Here is a 20390-nt window from a genome sequence, read left to right as displayed (position 1 = left end):
GTAGCCTAACATTGGGCCTTATTTGAAAACAAATAAATATACCATCCGAAAGTGTTCCACGCTGTGCTCGGTTCTAATCTGATCACTAATATATGTTGCATCATGAAGTGTCGGGTGGGTTTCATTGCATTAGGTGCATTTTGGCTGCCTTCTATACAGGGTTCAGTTCCAGTATTATGACCGATATCTGTGACTTCATGAAGAGTTGGGTGCAGTTTGTCATTTTAGAGAATACTTAACTACAGACAACGTCCAAAAGTCTTCCATACAGGGTTGAGTTGCAGTCCTGTGAACAATATCTGTCTTATCATGAAAGTTTCAGGTACAGTTAGTTGTGTTAGAGCATAGTTTGACTACAAAAAATGGCCAAAGGCATTCTACGTAGTGCTTGGATCCATTCTTATGACCAGTATCTGTTGTATCATTAAAAGCCAGGTGCAGTTTCTTGCATTCGAGGATATTTCCAATACGCTTATCATTTGAAAGCTGTCCACACAGGGCACAATTACAGCCTCATAACCTAAATCCGTCACATCATGAAGAGTAGGGTATGGGTTGTTACATTGGAGAACATTTCGGCTGCAGACAACGCTCAAAAGCCTTCTATACAGGGTTCAGTTCCAACATTATGACCGATACCGGTGACTTCATGAACAGTTGAGTGTGGTTTGTCGCTTTAGAAAATACTTTGACTAAATACAACGTCCAGAAGTCTTGCATACAGGGTTCAGTTCCAATATTATGACCGATATTTGTGACTTCATGAAGTGTCAGGCACAGTTAGTTCCATTAGAGCACATTTCGACACTAGAAAATACCCAAAGGAATTCTATGCAGTATTTGTTTCCTATCTTATGACCAATATCTGTTGTATCAATAAGAACCAGGTGTGCTTTGTTGCATTGCAGGATATTTCTTACACACACACACCAGTCGAAAGCCTGCTACTCTGGCCTCAATTGTAGTCTTATGACTTAAATCTGTCAGATCATGAAGTTTCAGGCATGGTTATTAAGTTGAGTGCTATAAAATATGAAGCGTAAATGTACTGAAGGAACCAGCATATTCATGGTATTGTTAAGAATTCGGTAGTGCAGGTATAGAAACCCGGTGGTTTGTAAACCTGATTAGGAGGGCAGCCGCTGCCTCATTCACCGAAGAGAGGAGGGGGGAGGGGCGCAATGTCAACTCTATATATTAACATAATAGGGAGGGGGCGCTAAGTCAGCCCCTACATGGACATAATAGGAAGGGGGAGGGGCACTGCGACGAACTTTTGCCCCCCCCCCCCTCTTAAGGAGAACCCTGCACATGCCTATGATAGACGTACAGTATCCTAGACGCGAATGTTCATTCGCGGGAGCGGCGCACGCACCGATGTTGATTTCTGGTACATACCACTATAGTTACTTTGGGCATTGGAATGCCAATTACTTCTAAAATAGTCTAAACTGTGGTGGGTGAGCACTGTAAATTTTTTAACGTGTTCTCATACCCTCTAAAACATACAAACCCGCCCCAGTTAAGAATGTGCCGTTCTGTGCTGAACTTGGACAGTTCTAAGCCCAAAGATCAAGCAACGTTGCGCTTCGGCCTTCGACGCGTGGGCGTCAACGCGGTTGAAGCGTGCCGGTGGTTGCACGCCTTTTTTCCCCACAGGCGCGACTAGACGCTTTTGACACGTAGGCGCGTGCATACGCGTGCCAGGGGTTGGCACTTTAAAGGTCCGATATCACTCAGCGTCAGCTCAACCCCCAGGATCCCCTTTTCCGTGGACACGGCAAAGCCATGCGCGGCTAGGCGTGGGAAGGAGCCGAACCCCCCCCCCCCCCCCCCCCCCCGTTTGCTCGGGTCCGTGGTGTCGCTACACACCAAACGCCTGCTTTCACAGGTGCCCCTGCAGGGACCTAGGGCTGTCTCAGGCGTTTAACATAACTGTTAGTTTCACGAAAATAAGTCTGGAAGAATAATTATTAAGAAAATTAGCCGAAATAAAAAAGGCGACAAGAAACACACGCAAGAAGACACGGACAAGCGATACACACAGATGTTGAAAAGCACAGAAGAGTTGTTATGTTCATTGTCGTTTTTTTTCCATATGCGTAAATTGACCTCGAACCGTTATGCGTGATCAAATAGCTTAACAATCAGTTGTTTTACGATTCTATTAAATCTCATGCATGCACGGCGTAATTCTCAAAGGAATTAGCATTGCTTACGAGGTTGCCTTCGTTGAGTGGTGAAGGTCTTTCCCCAGCCGGCAATGATGCAGTAGCTGCCGCCAATGTAGGTGTCTTGCTTCGTCGGTAGACACACGGGCTTGACGTACTCGTTGAATAATATTCGGTGTTGCGCAGTAGTGCGAATTTTCAGCAGGCAGATGTCGTTGTAGAAGGTGTCTGCTCGATAACCATGTGTTAAACAAACAAAAAAGTTACTGTCACAGACGGCGCATTATAGGCAGAACTTGTTCGTGCATGGGAGGTTTTCGCAATGAAATGATGAGTGGTTTGGCTTTATTCCCCTTATGAAACTTGCATCACTGTACCCATACTCGAAGGACAAGTCAAGACATTAAGGAAACAAAGCACGCAATTCCATTTTGTCAAGTGCTTCACTGACAAAATACAAAAATAAATAAATAGGTAAATAAGTAAATAATTAAATGTTGTTACTCCATATTAACTGATAATCGGCATGGACACAACATGAAACGCAGCTTTCCAAGTAAACAAATAAAATGAAGGCGAGGGTGATTGCCTACAAATACTGCCTACAAACACAGGTGTGTATGCAGCATGATTACCGCGGACTTTTCGCAACTGACTCGGCAGGCTTCTCTTCTACTCTTTTCGTTCAGAAGCTCAGTTTGTAGTGACCCAAGCGCTCCCCTTTGACTGACGAGATTTTCCAACTCCCTCCCACCTTGGTACAAAGAGAAATGAGAAAGCGGCAAGAAGAGTAGCACGTCCGGTATCGACATGTTTCTCGAACCCTGATGCCGAATACTATTCACAAGTGACCCAAACGCAAGCCATATGCATTGTAAAGACCTTGATTGAAACAATTTTCTTGTAACTCGCCCTCTCGCTGGTATGACGACGTTATTTAATGTCCCGGCACTTGCCGTAGTAAATATTGTCCCTCCAGCCCACCCAAACATGTGAGCTTCGGACCTTATTTTGAGTCAATCAACGAGAAAAACGAGTCTAAAAGAACTGCACCGCTATTCAACGTTTACGATGTTGCCGTCATTGAGTGATGAAAGTGTGTGCGTATGTAGGGGTGGGTGCATGTTACTTTAAAGGTATTGTAATTTACATTATTAAACGTCAAAACACATTACATGTCCTCATTGTCTATCCGACACTCTGCTAATAATAAATTAGAAAAGAAGAACTTTTTAACACACTTCATTGCTCATATTTTTTGTAAGGCTTTCCCCCCTGAATTGCATAGCTATACTGAGTAGATTGCAAAGGAACACACGCTGCCTAATCACTCAGTCTTGTGAAGAAGAGCTTTCTATCTAATCTCCACCTGTCTTTCACTCTCTCGCGCGGTTTGCTTCACATATGCCTAGAATAGATTAAAAAAGCGTGAAGGAAAATAACACAGTTTCACCGCAAGGGCGAAGCGAACGTCACCTCAACAAATCAGAAAGTTCAACGAAGTAAGGATGCCAGCTAACGCTTTTAGGATGCAATCTTACATAACTAAACACAGCGCTGGAGTGCAGCAAGTGATTTTGTACTGGCTATCAGTTTAACTCGAAGTAAGCGGTACATCACAGCATCTGCAAAGTTAAATGCTGTCTGCTGAAGACCTCTAATTGATTGATTGATATGTGGAGTTTAACGTCCTAAAACCGCCATGTGACTATGAGAGACACCTTAGTGAAGGACTCAGGAAATTTCTACCACCTGGGGTTCTTTAACGTGCACCCAAATCTGAGCACACAGGCGTACAACATTTCCGCCTCCATCGAAAATGCAGCCGCTACAGTCGGGATTCAATCCCGCGGCCTGCGGGTCAGCAGCCGAGTACTTCAGCCACTAGACCACCATGGTGGATCAAGACCTTTAGTGGTACAGCGGACGCACGGTCTTGGGCAACCATGTCTTCAAAATGCATGCTTTTCGTCCCACAGACATGCATCTCTAACTGATGGAATCGCATGATCCCTTCTCGCCACGGAGATGGGCGGCTCTTTCTATGCCAACCAAGTTCGTCCACAACGCTCGTGGGCAGAACATACGAGGCGCGAGACAATGTTGTTGATTCGAATTTTATACGAAACATGGCGGCGACGGCAACACCCACTGGTAGTGCCCATATAATCACTATCATAACAAAGCTAATACCGAGGGAGAGAAGAAAAAAATCATTCTTTATGTGTTCCCTTAAGAGGACTCGAGAGCAAAATATTCCTGCAAATCTATCTTACCGTGCACTTTGTATCACGCAAATGCTGATTTTCAGTTTTTTACTTATGACAGCAGGAAGCATAACAACTGTAAGACAGGATACATAGAAAGTTAGAAACTGTCTAATCAAACATTTTTCAAAGAAATCCACAACCATTCATTGCAATTCATCACCCAGCTTGGGGCTCCTGAAATTAAATAAATAGTATTGCTAAGCAGGATACTTAAATAGTGTGACTTCACCCATGAGATTTACAGCAACATAAATTTGGTTGGTTGCCACACAGTTCATCTGCATATTGCTAAACTCTGTCAGAAAATGGCTGGGGCGCCCTGTATACATTAAAAGTTGAGTACCTACTGGTTATTTCATTATCCAAGCTCATCGCCATGATGCACGTTAGGTACCTCAACAAGACTAAATGTTATGATAACTCTTTAAGATTGATGAAACGCCTATACCCGTATTTTTTAGAGCTTGGCATTGATCCTCCTAAATGTAGGTAGCTACAGTTACTAGTAAAATGTGCTAACCAAAGTGACAGTAAAAAAAGTGACTTGGCGATGATGGACGCTCTGATCTACTAAATATTTGGGCCTAACAAATGCGCCGTTCTCCTACACTTTTTTTTCATTTAGAGCCCATGACTTGTATTTGGATAACCACAGGGCGGGCGTTACAAAGAGGTTTATCTTGACTGTACATCCTCTGAATGAGTGCATCCTCTCTATGAACTTATTTGTTAATCCTTAATTGGCCAGATTTCAATGTAAATAATTTGTCGCACTAGGCACTGTAAATTGTTTGGTATGAACAAGTGGCATGCCGTTTCACCTGGATTGAAATCTCTGTGAACACGCATGGCCTCGACTTGGAACTCGAGCTCGTAAGGGTCGGGTGCGTAGAGCTTGTACTGTCCCACGCGCACGACTAGTTGTGACACGTTCGGCGAAAACCTGCCGGGAACGCAAGAATGAAAAAAAAAGCACGTTGAATGTGAGCACACTGTGATCATCTATAATGATATCTTCGTTGTAAAACGACTGATTGGTCCACACAAGTGGTTCTCTTTTAATCTTCAAAGCAGCTGTGGCACTTAGTACGCTATAACACGATATTTAGTAACCGCATCAGCTGGATGGATTTGCCCAGAAGGGAAGAAATGAAGCGCACGTACTTGAAGCAATGGGCAGCAGTAAGAATCAAGTCGTGGGTCAGGATGGTGCCTCCGCACCAGTGCAGTGTCTCCCACGAGAGGTCGCGCAGACGCACGTCCACCAACCAAGGGTGGGCGCCATAATGGGCTGGTATGCCATCAACAATGCGCCCGGTGATGCGTCTTCTCGGTGACCTGGCTACACGAGGGCGAATTAAATTGAAATAACAGTAAATACAACAGAGCTACGTTGGAAATTGCTTTAATTACGTCTAATTACCTCAATAACTTGATAGTCAACACTCGAAGCATCATTACTTATTGGTAATAAAGCCAGCACTGTTTGACAGTATTGTTTCGTGAATTGCCAGTCGGTAGACCAGTCTATAGAACAGTTACGTTACGCATTTAAAATAGCAGTTTCAGCGCTGGTAGTTCAGTTCCGAGCCCGAGCAGAGAGAGATCTTTCTTCGTCCAGCGCAGACGCGCATGATTCAAAGAGCTGGAAGTATGCATGTACAGTATTAGACAGTTATAGGTTATCGTTAGCGTGATAGCTGAAGTTGAGGGAATGGCGTTATCATGCAGCAAACGTTTGTTGCGGACAGCATCCTATAGTTTAGCGGTATAGCGTTTACGTGGTTTGCGTGGCCCCAGCTGGGATGGTGGTGCCACCTATTGGAGGGTTGAAAAGTAAGAACAGTAAAGAGGAAAAGAAAACAAAATTGTTTGCTATGTCATCTCGCGAAGCATTGATACAAGTGTATTTTAGCAATACTAAAAGCAAATAATTGTGAACCACGCATCAAACGCGAAAACAATTATGTTGCCGATTTGGTTACAGGGATCTTGCAGTTAGGTCAAGAGACGTTGGAAATGGGAAGCTACCTCAAAAACTAGGCCAACTTATCCATAATAATTGGTCCTAGAAGCTGCCTCAACGCAAGCAAAGCCATTTTAAACAGTCGTTTGCTGCGAACAAAGTAAATTTTTCAACACTATGCTAGAATAACATCAAAGCAAGCATCCGAGAGCACCGCCGTGTTTTACGTACACTGCATACACCAACGCTAACACGGTAACGTTAAATCTGAAAAATAGAGCGCGTACGGTAAGCGGTACAGGTAACGTACATATCTGCGCGTGCGCACTTTTATCTCCCAATCACGGTACGCCCGGTATACCGGTAAGCCTGGTATGTCATTACTGTCTATTATTACGAGTAAAGACCGTGAACAAGCCGCAAACAGCACACACACAAAAGGCCGTTGACTTCGCACAAACTTGGGCACCTCATTTCTGCCTTGCATTGTCTAAGATTAACGCATTAAAATGAAAACGTGACGCACCATGGCAGCGCAGGGGCTACTATAGGTACGGATTCGATTGCTGTCGATGGCTGCCGCATTTCGATGTGCGCAAAGCCTGACTAACTTAGGATTGAGTACAAACTACATGAAATAAATCTATAATTTTCGTGATGAAAATCAGGAAGTTTCTCTGCAACAGATTATTAAAACGTTGCATATACCGAGAAAATGTGACTGCTGATTAAGGCTGCTTAAGTGTGGGGTCTGGAGGTGAGAAGATGGAAGGAAGGTGATCGCCATTCTGTACTTCTTTCTGTGCTGCGTTAATAGGGCCTCTCATTTGTTTTTTGCTCATTGCCACGTTTCTTTTCTCAAGTTTTGTTATCGCCCCAGTACACTACACAATTCTCAGCGCAAACCCCGCCTGCAGTTTTATAGAAGCTTCAGGAGTGTAGTAAATCATTTCGAAAAGATCACGCCAGCTCCGCGAACTGTACAGATTATTCTGGAACCTACGTCACCCCTAGCGACAACGCTAGAACATTCGATGGCAAGTGTATAAGTGCCGATGTGTTTCGCCGCTTGTCAGTTGATCGATAGCCGATGATGCATGCACCGCTATCAGTGCAAGTGTGCTACCGTTACCAGACTTTCCCTTTAGTGGGAACAGGTTCGCCCAAATGAACAGTTTATTCTGACCATTCCGTCTCCTGCCTTCAACCATGTCACGACCCCGTGACATCTTGTGAAGGTGCTGCTTCGTTCATGTACCGGACACCCCCGTCAAGCCGCGAACCCAGCCCACGTCACGGAGAAGACACCGACGCCAACCAGGAGCTGCGAACAAGCCACCGGCAGCAATGTCTACCACAGGAGCAAGGGCCTCTACAAGACAAGGCGCGGAAGACCAAGGCCATGACTTCTACTGCGCCGACAATAACCAAAGCAGCGTCCCAGCCCGCTATCGTCATGCATACACTCAGGTAACCACCAACTTTCCGCGGGTCGTCATTCGAAGACCCGGAGACCTGGCTAGAGACATACGACCACGTGGCCGCCATCAACCACTGGGACACTGATGAAAAGCTCCGTCTTGTGTACTTGTACCTGAAGACACCGCATGTACCTGGCTCGAAAATCGGGAGTCTGCGCTTCAAACGTGGGAGATCTTCTGCAGCGCATTCCTGCAAACGTTCGCAAGCGTCGCTCGCAAGGAGAGGGCCACTGCTTTACTAGAGACCCGGGTTCAGCTACCAAATGAAAATATCACAAGTTTCACAGAACAAATGACCCGCCTATTTTGTCAAGCTGACCCGGACATGCTTGAGGAGAAAAAAAAATCGTTTACTCATGCGAAGGCTCAAACAGGAACTCTTCGCGGGACTGACGAGGAATCCACCGAACACCGTCCCAGAATTCGTATCGGAGGCGACCACTATCGAAGAGACCCTGGAGATGCGCACCAGACAGTATTATCGTCGCCTGACTCCCGACTGCGCTGCTGCACAAGCCATTGACTCAGAAGACCTGCATGAAACGATCCCAACAATCGTGCGGGAAGAGCTGCACAAGGTGTTTCCTTCGACGCAGCCTTAAGTGGATTCGATCATTGACATTGTGCGAGAAGAAGTTCTGCAATCGCTTCTAATTCCCCAAGCAACGCTGCCCGAGCCGGAAGTTATGAGCTACGCCACTACAGTGCGCCGCAACGCTCCTCCCCGTCGCCAAAACTTGACCCCGTTGCACTTCCGTCGCCAGACGCTACCGCCGCAACCACCCCCACCGACGTCCTACCGTTAGCCAGCGGGCCAGCGTGGTGCGCCGAGAAAAACCAACGTTTGGCGAGCTCCTGGCAACCGCCTGCTCTGATACCACTGCGGCGAGGCCGAGCACACCTACCACCGTTGCCAGTACCGACAGATGGGACAACGTGGCTTCGCCGTCAAGGCACCACGTCCGAAGTCAGGGGAACGGCCACGTGACATCACCGACTACCTGACAAGAACTCAATGGGCACCACGAAGTCCTTCCCATTCACCGTAACCAAGCCGCCGCATGTCAGCGCACCACCGGCAATACTCTGGCCCAACGCGGGGCCGGTCTCCTAGACCATATCCGGGAAACTAAGGGCAGCAACCGGTGGAGGTGCGGTTGCTGTGCGACGAACTCTCGAAGATCCTCCGATGACGATGACGCTGTTACGGAGCTTTCCAAACACGACGCCAACCAGGCAAAGTACCGACGGCGAAACCTCACTTACCGAAAGTGGCCTGACGATGCAACATGAAAGCAGTGGAACAAGCCGACACAGCCATGACCCGACGCCACGCCCTAACTGCAACGCGAGGCGGCGAACTAGCGACCTCGACGTTCTTATCGACGGCCACAGTGTGACCGCTCTCGTTAATACTGGAGCCGACTATTCCGTCATCAGTGGGTCGTTCACCACGAAGTTGAAGAAAGTGTGGACAGGTTGGGAAGGCACCGCAATCCGCACAGCTGGAGGTCATCTCGTAACGCCGGCAGGAATCTGCACAGCGAGAGTAACCATAACCAGCCGTATTTATCCTGCAGACATCGTAGTCCTACAGCGTTGCTCGGGAGATGTCATCCTTGGAATAGACTTCTTATGCCTTCATGGTGCAGTCATCAACATAAGAACAAAGGCGATAATACTATCCGCAGAAGAAGCACTACCGCCGCGCACGCCATCAAGAAACCACGCCTTGAATGTGCTCGCAGAAAAAGTAACCATTGCGCCTCACTCCAGCGTCATTATTTCAGTCGCCGCTCCTAAATCACCTGACTTGGAAGGCATCATCGCAGGCAGTTAGCATCTGTTGGTCACCCACAACATTTGCGTCGCAAGAGAAATTGCAGAGCTGTGGGGAGGCAAAGCAACGGTTATGCTCACAAGTTTCAGCAATGAAGCCGAACACGTGAACAAAGGAACGATGGTCGCATGCATCGAAGAAATTGCGGAAGCCACCTGTGATTTCAACCTCACCGATTCTGCGGAACCTGCTCGGAGGAATCAAGCCCCTCTCTCAGCTTTTGACGTCAATCCCAGCCTTCGGAACCATAAGTAAGAACAGCTGAAGGCCCTGCTTCAGCAACACGAAGATACAAAGATGTTTTCGTTGTCATCGAAACTTCGGCAGACCCCAATCACGAAACATCACATCATTATCGAGGAAAATTCCAGAACACTCCGCCAGAGTCCATACAAGGTTTTGACGCAAGAACACGAGGCCATGAAAAGACAAGTTGATGAAATGTTGCGGGATGACATAATCCAGCCGTCCAAGACTCCATGGGCGTCCCTCGTGGTGTTAGTGAAGAAAAAAAAAGATGGAACCCTACGTGTTTCTGCGTCGATTATCGTCGCCTGAACAAAATCACAAGACAGGACGCGTATCCTCTCCAACGAATAGATGAAGCACTTGATTGGCTTCATAAAGCTAAGTACTTTTCGTCAATGCACCTCAAGACTGGCTATTGGCAAATCGAAGTGGACAAAAGAGACCGAGAGAAGAGGGCATTTATAACACCGGACGACCTCTTCGAGTTTAAAGTAATGCTCTTGGGCATTTGCTCAATACCTGCCACGTTTTAACACGTTATGGATACAGTACTGGCAGGATTGAATGAGCAGACTTGTCTTGTGTACTTGGACGACGTAGTCGGGTTTTCTTCGAGTTTCGACGAGCATCTTCAGCGCCTTGAAGCAGTACTTCAAGCCATAAAGACGTCCGCACTCACACTGAAGCTAGGAAAGTGCAGATTTGCGTACGAGGAGCTCTTGTTCCTGGGGCACGTGATTAGCAAGCCTGAAGTCCGTCCCAATCCACGGAAAACAGCCGCCATCGCCGACTTCCCGTCGCCCACTGACAAGAGGGCAGTGCGCCCGTTTCTGGGCCTTTGCACCTAATATAGGTGGTTCGTAAAAAAATTGCCCGCATCGCCGTTCCACTCACTAACCTTACCAAGGCCAAAGTGGAGTTCAAGTGGGAAACGCCGCATGAACACGCTTTTGAGGAGCTTAAACATCGTACCCAGATGCCTCCGTTACTTGCCCATTTAGACGAGTTCACCGAGACAGAAATACACACTGACGCAAGCAGCGTAGGTCTCGGCGCCGTTCTTGTGCAGAAGGCTCACGGACTGGAAAGGGTTATTAGCTACGCCAGCCGATCACTATCCAAAGCAGAAGCCAATTATTCCACAACCGAAAAGCAGTGCCTCGCCATCATCTGGGCTACGTTGAAATTTCGCCCCTACCTCTATGGCAGGCCCTTCAAAGTTGTGAGCGACCACCACGCCTTGTACTGGCTAACTACCTTGAAGGACCCTTCAGTTCGCCTCTCACGATGGAGCTTGAGACTTCAAGAATATGACATTACCGTCGTTTACAAGTCCGGCAAGAAACACTACGACGCTGACTGTCTCTCTTGTGCGCCTGTAGACCAACCACCTCCCGACGACCCGTATGATGACTACTTCTGGAGAATGATAACTGCTGACGACTTGGCTGAACGACAGCGGGCCGACCCGGAACTCAAGGCCCTAAATGAATACTTCGAAGGCAGGACCACCTAAGTTCTGAAGGTATTCAAGCGCGCACTTGCGTCGTTATTCCTGCGAAACGGTCTTCTCCAAAATAAAACTTCTCACTGCTTCAAGCCAAGTACCTCCTTATGAGGCATTCAACGCTGCGACCAGAACTCCTGCAGGCACTCCACGACGATCCGACAGCAGGGCACCTTGGTGTTTCCCGCATGCTCGCGAGGATACAAGAAAGGTACCACTGGCCACGTCTTACCGCTGACGTCACTCGTTATGTGAGGACATGCCGGGACTATCAGCGACGCAAGACACCGCCGACAAGGCCAGCGGGACTTTTGCAGCCAATTGAACGACCTCGTCGACCATTCCAGCAGATTCGTATGTACTTATTAGGCCATTCCCGACGTCGCCTTTCAGAACAAGTGAATCGTGGTAGCTACCGACTGCCTCACCTGCTACGCTGAGACAAAAGCCCTACCTAAAGGCGGTGCATCCGAAGTAGCTAAGTTCTTCGTCGAAAATATTGTCTTACATCATGGCGCCCCGGAGGTCCTCATCACCGACAGAGAAACGGCATTTACTGCTGACCTAACTCAAGCGATATTGGCATACAGCCAGACAAACCTCTGCCGGACAACAGCGCACCACCCACCGACTAACGGCGTCACCGAGCGGCTAAAGAAGACAATCACCGACATGCTGGCAATGTACGTCGATGTCGAACACAAGACGTGGGATGCAATTCTCTCGTACGTGACCTTCACATACAACATGGCGGTGCAGGGGATGACGTTCAGCCCCTTCTCAAAATACACATAAAAAGTGCGAGACGATGCTGCCTGTCACATTCCATCCTATTAGAGTAGAGTGCGTTCGAAATACAACGGTCAATACGGCATAGTACACGGATGCGACGCTATTGTTCCATACAAATTGGTCTATGGAAGGAGCCCGGCAACGACGCTCGGCGCCATGTTACCGAACGTCACTGACGAAAAAAAACCTCGATGTGAGTGAGCACCTTCAACGACCGAAGGAGCCCGACAACTCGCGTGCCTCCGTATCAAGAACCAACAGACGACCGACAGTCGCCGTTACAATCTTCGACGACGCTTCGTGGAATACCAGCCCGGTGAACGTGTTTCGGTGTGGACGCCAATACGCCGACGCGGACTCAGTGAAAAGCTTCTGCGACGGTACTTCAGACCGTACAGGGTGGTTCGACGTCTCGGCCCACTCGATTACGAGGTGGTCCCTGACGGCATCACGAACTCTAAACGACGCCGATTGTGACCTGAAGTCGTCCATGTCGCACGCCTCAAGCCGTTTTATGCACGTTAACGAACTGAAACAGTGTTTTTTTGTATTATTACTGTATCGTAATTTGTTTCTTGTACTTTCTTGCATTATTGTTGTACCTTCATCTTCCGTTAAAGCATCGGGACGATGCCTTTTTCAGAGGGGGGCAATGCCACGTTCCTTTTCTTAAGTTTTGTTGTCGCCCTAATAAACTACACAATTCTCAGCGCAAACCGCACCTGAAGTTTTCGAGAAGCTTCAGGACTGTAGTAGATCATTTAGATAAGATCGCGCCAACTCCGCGAACTGTACATATTGTCTTGGAACCTACGTCACCGCTAGCAACAACGCTAGAACATTCGATGGCAACTGTATAAATGCCGACGCGCTTCGCCGATTGTCAGTTGAGCGATGGCCGACGCTGCATGCACCGCTACCAGTGCAAGTGTGCTACCGTGACCCGACTTTCCATTTAGTGGGCACCGGTTCACCCAAATAAACAGTTTGATCTGACCATTCCATCTCCTGCCTTCAACCACGTCACGACCCCTTGACAATATACGTAGTACCTCATTTGTACTTTTCCGATACGTAAGAACACCAGGATTTATTAGTTGATTGTTTTATAACGTGGGTAATCTTCAGCCCCTTCTCTAAATACACATAAAAAGTGCGAGGCGATGCTGCCTGTCACATTCCATCCTATTTGAGTAGAGTGCGTTCGAATTACAACGATAAATACGGCATAGTACATGGATGCGACGCTATTTTTCAAGCCAGACACCTGCAACAGCGATAGATTCTCCGGACCTTTTCACTACAGTGAATATCCAGCCGTGCCCACTTCGTAGGTATTGCGTCGCGCTGCCAAGCTCGAAAATGTAGGTTTGGTAATCCGCTACGGATGCCTCGATGTTTTGGGTGCAATGCAAAAGGGGATGTGCACCTGGATTTAGGGGCGCGTTAAACAACGTCAGAGGGTCGAAGTTAATCCTGAGTCTCTCACTACAACGCGCAAGTTATATCGTGACATACAGCATGAAACCTGACTGCGCTATATCCGTAGGCGTTCATTTTATGGGCGAGCTTTAATGCACGTGTGTAGCAATGTCTGCATTGTTCTTGTTATATAAGTAATGAAGGCGTGTGAATGTGCACGCATAACGTAATATTTATTACCTGAGTGGAAGTTCTGATGCAGGATTCTGTTCCTGCTCGTGTGATATTGGAAAAGCACCGATGCCTGGTCCATTCGGGGCTGGTACTTTGGCATTCCGCAGATATGCCTATCTGTGCGGAAAATAAATTTGAAAAGAAAAATGTTAGACCAGCGAGTATTGTGACAAGATCGTTTTATAAACCACCAGTGCTATTCAATCATGCGTTGATTCACCTGTACAGATGCAACTATTCGCTTATTATTGCATAGTTTACACAACAATAAATAGCTAGAACAATCCATCAGAATTAAAGAATTCCTTAGCTTCTATAAAAAACTGGTGCAACAAATGGGGGATGAACCTAAATGCAACTAAATCAGTTAGTATTTCGTTCACGCATAAATAAAGAACTCGTCAGAATCAGTTCACTATCAATAACGTACCGCTGAAGAAGTGCGACAATTTCAAATATCTCGGTGTAACTTTTACGACGAAATTAAACTGCGAATGTTAGATAATTATTGTATATCAAAAGGTTATAGGCAAGCTGCACGTTTAGAGAAGAAAGTGAAAGAAAAACACATCTCGCAGCATTAAACTAAATGCATTTTAAACTCTCGTTAAGCCAGCTTTAGAGTAAGCGGGCATAATATGGGCGCCACGCCACAAATATTTAACCGACGAATTGAAACGCATACAGAAGCTAGTATTGCTGTTTATATATTCACCGTATTCGTGACAAACATTCATTAAGAACTTGCGTGTCAGGCCTAATTTTCAACCACTTGTACAACGCGGGTTAATTTCTAAGCTAAAATTTTTGTATCTCCTTTGTCAGGGCTCCTATCGAATAACCTAAGCAACATACTTTCATGCGCCACTCAGGCATTCAACTTGAACGAAGCATAAAAAAACAATACGTCAATAACCTGGTCATAATAAATATAATAAATATTGTATATTTCCACACACCATTTCCTAGAGGAATGCCCTGCCTGCTGATATTGTGAACTGCTCATCTGTCGATGACTTTATTAGCAGCATTCATAATCTAGAATTAAAAAGGTAAAAATATTTGGTGACATTAGCCTTTCATATACTACCCCTTTTGCCGGCGCAATTATTACTCGTATAATGCTGTTTCGCTGTATATATGAACACCTTGTTTACTGCATAATGCTCGTGTTCTTTGTCATTTTGCGTGTGCTCATACACGATGCTCTGAATTGATGGTCTCAGTGGTTTTTTTTGTTCCAACTTTTGAGAACTGTATTTAATTTCAACCCACTACAGCATGACCTGAGAGGAGCCTGCAGTATTCCTAAATAAATAAATAAATAATTAAGTAAATAATATCGGCAAGGTGGGTCGTTATTACAGAAGATGTCATTACGGACAAAGATTCATTCCCCGCTAAATAAACATTGCTCTCAAAGTGAAATGCTCTCTGATTTTCAATGACACCACCGTTGTTTCAAAACGTTTGAATCGACAAACCTGGGAAATTGTAGAAGCATTTCACAATACTGAAGAGGGAGAGTTGTACTAGTCAATTATCTCTTTGATAAGCAACCGAGAAGTCACCTTCCTGGAAAGAAACTAGTTTTAAGTTTATTTATTGAACTACAATTCAATAAATAAACTTAGAATTTGTGCCCTTGCAGGAAGTCTATTGTAGCGATTGCAACTGTCACGCACTTAATCAGGTTTACTATTTCCGTTCCCGGCTTCAGCCTTTGTACATTACCAGTAATACATCTTATTTTGCTGTTACTTTCGTTCTGTTTATTTTTAAAGTGTGAAGCCTACGCATGCATTTATTTACTGATGAGTGCGTGCAGTGTATGTTCTGTGGTGAGAGTGCATTTTACTTGCTAGTGCCTATCTGTATCGTCTGCTCTACGCAGATGCAAATATTACGTATTTTTCCTGAAATGAAAGTAATAGTGGATTCAACAATTGTCTTATTTTTCTTGCCCCTTTAGTCTCTGTCAAAGTATGCCACTTCAGCCATACGGCATCAAGATCTGTAATTAAGTCGCCCAGCTTTCAATCTTAGTCGTTCTAAGCATTAGCGTGTTCACTGAGTCTCCTAATCATCCACGGCGTTCCATTTCACAAATTCACGTGTCTTAATAGATTGCTTTATACAAAGTGGTTGTGATTATCATACTTCAATCAAAGGCAGACGTACATGAGGTAATACTCGGTGGCTCGGGATGCTCGTGGTACGAGCTGCACGTGATCGCCACGTCCTTATTGTGACTGCAGTCGCTGTATCCCCAAGGAATGCTGCGACACTCTTCCAGAGAACTCTCCGTGCCCAAACAGTGCACATCTTCCAGCCAAGTAGGACCTTTGCCAGGACCATAGGGGAGGCCTCCGAGCACGGTGACGCTGGCACTACACCAGTGTGGAGGGAAGGATGAGCAGCCTTGGGTAAGCTCACTAATATGAATATTTGGACATGTCGATAAGAGGTGACAGAAACAAGTGTGCGCGATACGAACTTACAGAGGAGGCTTATGAGGCGTCAGTGCTCGTGTGCCTTCAATCTCTTCTGTGCCCATGCCTCTAGTACTTTTACTTTTACCAGGAAGGCTGTTTAGGCAAGCCGCGAAAACTTGGGTGTGTACATTTATGTACAATAAGCTATCACCCTAGAAAAGGGACGAACCGAAGAATTGGATAAAGCTCACTTTTCTCCGCTCACTTTTCTCCGCCGGGTGGAAAACATCAGTGAACATATCTAGAAAGACGTAAGTAGTAATTCAGAGAATACCTTTAATAAATATGCGCAGATAACACAGTAATAAACACCATAGCTGCACGTTTCAGCTTCACTGAAGCATATGCATAGAGTGCTTCAGCAGCACAACAGGAGAATACTGGAAGACAAGAGAGGCAATGGCGGCTGCGAGACGACCCCTAAGCGAAAAGAGCCTTACGCGAAGGACTACGTGCTCGTATATATCTATGGGAGGTGCGAACGCTTGGTTTCAGCACAAGTTCTTGTCTCTGTAGCTTGGGGTTACGTGTGGGGTCATTGACTGACTGATTTGGCTGGAACTTCTCTGCGCTGCGATGCAACCAGGAAACAACCTAGCATCGCTAAGTTAAAGCATAAGAATGAATTAAAAGAAACAAGGTTAAACTTCAGGATTGTCCAGCTTCGCTGCTCAAGACTTGATAAACTTGGAGGAAGCTTCACCATGTTTTAAAAATTTTGTTTAAGCATTACTAGAATTTTGAACTCCTCTTTGTTGTGAATATCAGGCCTACTTCGCCAGCATCGACCTCTAACTGACAGGTGGTTGTTTTGTGTCTAGAAGTGATCGATGCATCACTATGGGTTGCCCAAGGTGTTTCATGAAGGCATTTACAAGAATGTTTCGGCAACCACGCGAAAGACTTGCTCACAGTCACAGTCGGCTATAATACTTGCATTTTCTTACAATTTTCGTTACATTTTCCTCATAATGACTACGAAAATTGCGTGAAGACGGCACTGAATTTCAATCATTTATACACGTTCATCATCCAAAATAAAAAAGTATAAAAGTGACAAATCGGCAGACAGAGCTTCTTCTCTCAAGTCAACTCGAGAGCATAATAAAGTTGCTGTAGGAAAAGGCTCCGCCTCAATTTAAGCTCCTTCATTTTTTGCATTGTGCACTGATTTTATTGGAAGCAAGCATCTCAAGCTGAATTAAACGAGAACAAACGGCGCTGGACATGGGATGATGAAAAAAAACGACAAACGAAGGCCTTCGTCTCTGTCTGTCATTCTTTCACTGGCTCTTTTAACGGTGACGCAGACTAACGACAGAATAAGACGAAGGCGTTCATTTTTCGTTCTTTCACGGTCCGGTGTCCAGCACTGTCTGTTCTCGTCTTAATTCCACATGTACCAGTAAGCCCAGCTAGTCAAACTGCGAAGTTGAACGCAACTTCAGGTAGAGTGAAAAGACAATGACGCGAACAACAAAACAACCACAAGAGGACAAGCGTTGACTCCAAAGAGAATTTAATTAGAGGAAGCATCACCAACGCGCTCTTTGTCGAAAAAAAGCACAAGAACGAATATACTGTTTTATTTACCTTACCCTGAAGTCTTTTGGCTCTGCATTCAGTTATATTCAAGCACAACCGACCAGCCAATTAAAGATGCTGCTGACGGCCTTTAAAGTTACAGCACTCTGATCAGTTTGCCAAGTACGTATGTATACACTATGTCGTAGGATAATAGGAACCGCATACTTAGCTATGCCCAACATGGCACACGCCACGCGAGCCTCCACTGGTCCGAAGCCGTCGGCGCAGACTGTGCCCCATATGCCGTGTCTGCGCAGTTCCAGTCTTCCCGAGAGCGGGTGTGGTCCTCCCATGAGCCGGATGGCCAGCTTACCTCGGGGGAGAGAAGAACAATATGCTTAACACTCACAGCGGGATTTGCGTGGCTCTCATACAGTGTGCACCATTGGCTGGGCTTACTTTCGCACTCGAACTCTTCGTCTGCACCGTCGGCGCAGTCTCTTTGCTCGTTGCAAACAAGGTAGTACGGGATGCAGGCTCCGGAACATTCCAGCTCAGACTGTCCGCACGCTGCAATGGGGCAGAAGAAATTGTGGCAGCTACGAACTTGTGGCGCGAAGACTGAGGAAGCACCCGTCTTGGTGGACATCCTTTCATATTTTTCCTATTCCTGGCATCCCTTCTCTTTCCCACTGTTTGCTATACTATATTAAACAGGAGTATGTGTTCTGCTGCGCTTTACTCTGTGCTCTATGCCCTTAAATATCAGATTTTCGACCTTACTTATCTTCCCCTCCCTCGCATCATACAAAGCTATGCTATGACGGATCGGGTGTTCACATCTCATTCACTTACCTTAAATTTCCCTTGCCACCATTTTGTTACGCAAGGCTATGCTATACTTTACAATTTCCCCTCATTTCCGTCGTCCTCATTATAAATTCCCTCTACCACACTTGGTATACTGCACTATACTTCATATGCTGATTGATATGTGGGGTTTAACGTCCCAAAACCACTATATGATTATGAGAGACGCCGTAGTGGAGGGCTCCGGAAATTTCGACCACCTGGGGTTCTTTAACGTGCACCCAAATCTGAGCACACGGGCCTACAACATTTCCGCCTCCATCGGAAATGCAGCCACCGCAGCCGGGATTCGAACCCGCGCCCTGCGGGTCAGCAGCCGAGTACCTTAGCCACTAGACCACCGCGGCGGGGCATACTTCATATGCTATACGATACTATATTATACTATAATATACTATGACATGGTGCTGTTCGCTCTACGGTACTATTCTATGCCTTTTCCTATACCATACAACGTTCTGTTCTACCCTGTATCCTAATCCTTTCTCTCATCACATAACACCTCTTCACGCTCACTTGTCTTTCCAACTCCTTGGTGTAACGTGGCTATGCTATCCTTTGCCCTCTCAGCTTTCTTTCAGTTCTTCTCATCTTCACAACACTTCTCCCCCTACTCACTTCTCCTCCAACTCTTGGCTATACTATACCACAGATGGCTATGTTATGTCTCCTCTTACAGCTACACTGTGTTTTGAGCGTTCGCTGGCCATGACTGGACATCAAGCCTAAATAGTCACACTGGTAATTTTGTATTGTCGCTGGGGTTGCAAGGTTTATACAGCGCTCCTTGCATACTTTCGGGTGCACAGTACTTAAAAGAGAAATCATATTATTTAGCACAGTTGTCATAATTTTAAGAAATTATATAATATTCATTTGTGCAGCAAGCTCAGCCGTGTGCTTGAGCTTGAGGCCAACGTTTACCGCATCAAGTTCCCTGCTCATGAAACTTGAAACATAACGAAGTTTACCATGATTACTTCTTTTAGGAAGCATAATAGAAGTAATGCCCTCGAACATTTTGTTGGAACTATCTTTCGTACGTGGTCATCAACATCTTCGAAAGTCCGCCGGGGCGGTAGCAGTTACGGTGCACGGCTGCTGACGCGAAGGTCAGCAGCCAAGGTTCCATCCTGACCTTGACGGTCACATTTAAATAGAGGCGATATGGTAGTGGCCCGTGTACTGTGCGATGGCAGTGTACGTTAAAGAACACCAAATGGTCGAAATTTCCGGAGCTCTCCTTTACGGCATCTTTCATAACTATTTCGTGCTTTCGGACGTAAAATTTTCATATATTAAAAAAGTTATGAACCTAATTAAAAAAAATTTTTTGAATAGGAGCTCAAAATTCTATCATTTGGTGGAAGTATGCCGTTTTTCTACAAGACAAGGCATGCTATCAAAAGGCATTTTCGATTTTTCAAACGTTTTTTATGCAGCGCCAACGTTGCAAGCGTTATCGAGTGGCCGATAGAAGACTAAAAGGGAAGCTTTTCATTCGATGCCTATTGTTGTACATGAAAGTGAGCAATGCCGTGGTTCATACAATTTTTTTATTGTCTG

The 20390-nt window shown here is 45.9% G+C and overlaps 1 protein-coding gene across 5 annotated transcripts in view; it reads right to left on the bottom strand.

Moving 5' to 3' along the window:
* LOC119161000 (neurotrypsin) overlaps nt 1–20390 on the bottom strand; it is a 109889-nt gene that overhangs the window by 17110 nt on the left and 72389 nt on the right. For 4 of the 5 annotated variants that reach the window (XM_075880174.1, XM_075880175.1, XM_075880173.1 and 1 more), the window contains exons 18-24: nt 18414–18524; nt 18180–18327; nt 16114–16322; nt 13939–14049; nt 5606–5783; nt 5263–5384; nt 2220–2399 (exon numbers count right to left, since the gene is read on the bottom strand). In XM_075880174.1, the coding sequence (XP_075736289.1) occupies nt 2220–2399; nt 5263–5384; nt 5606–5783; nt 13939–14049; nt 16114–16322; nt 18180–18327; nt 18414–18524 (1059 nt within the window). Of the gene's footprint in view, nt 1–2219; nt 2400–5262; nt 5385–5605; nt 5784–13938; nt 14050–16113; nt 16323–18179; nt 18328–18413; nt 18525–20390 lie in introns of those variants that run through there. The other variant, XM_075880176.1, reaches the window with a different exon arrangement.

This window comes from Rhipicephalus microplus, chromosome X, assembly GCF_043290135.1.
Source record: "Rhipicephalus microplus isolate Deutch F79 chromosome X, USDA_Rmic, whole genome shotgun sequence".
Taxonomy (NCBI): Eukaryota; Metazoa; Arthropoda; class Arachnida; order Ixodida; family Ixodidae; genus Rhipicephalus; species Rhipicephalus microplus.
This window is presented reverse-complemented; position numbering and strand designations above follow the sequence as displayed.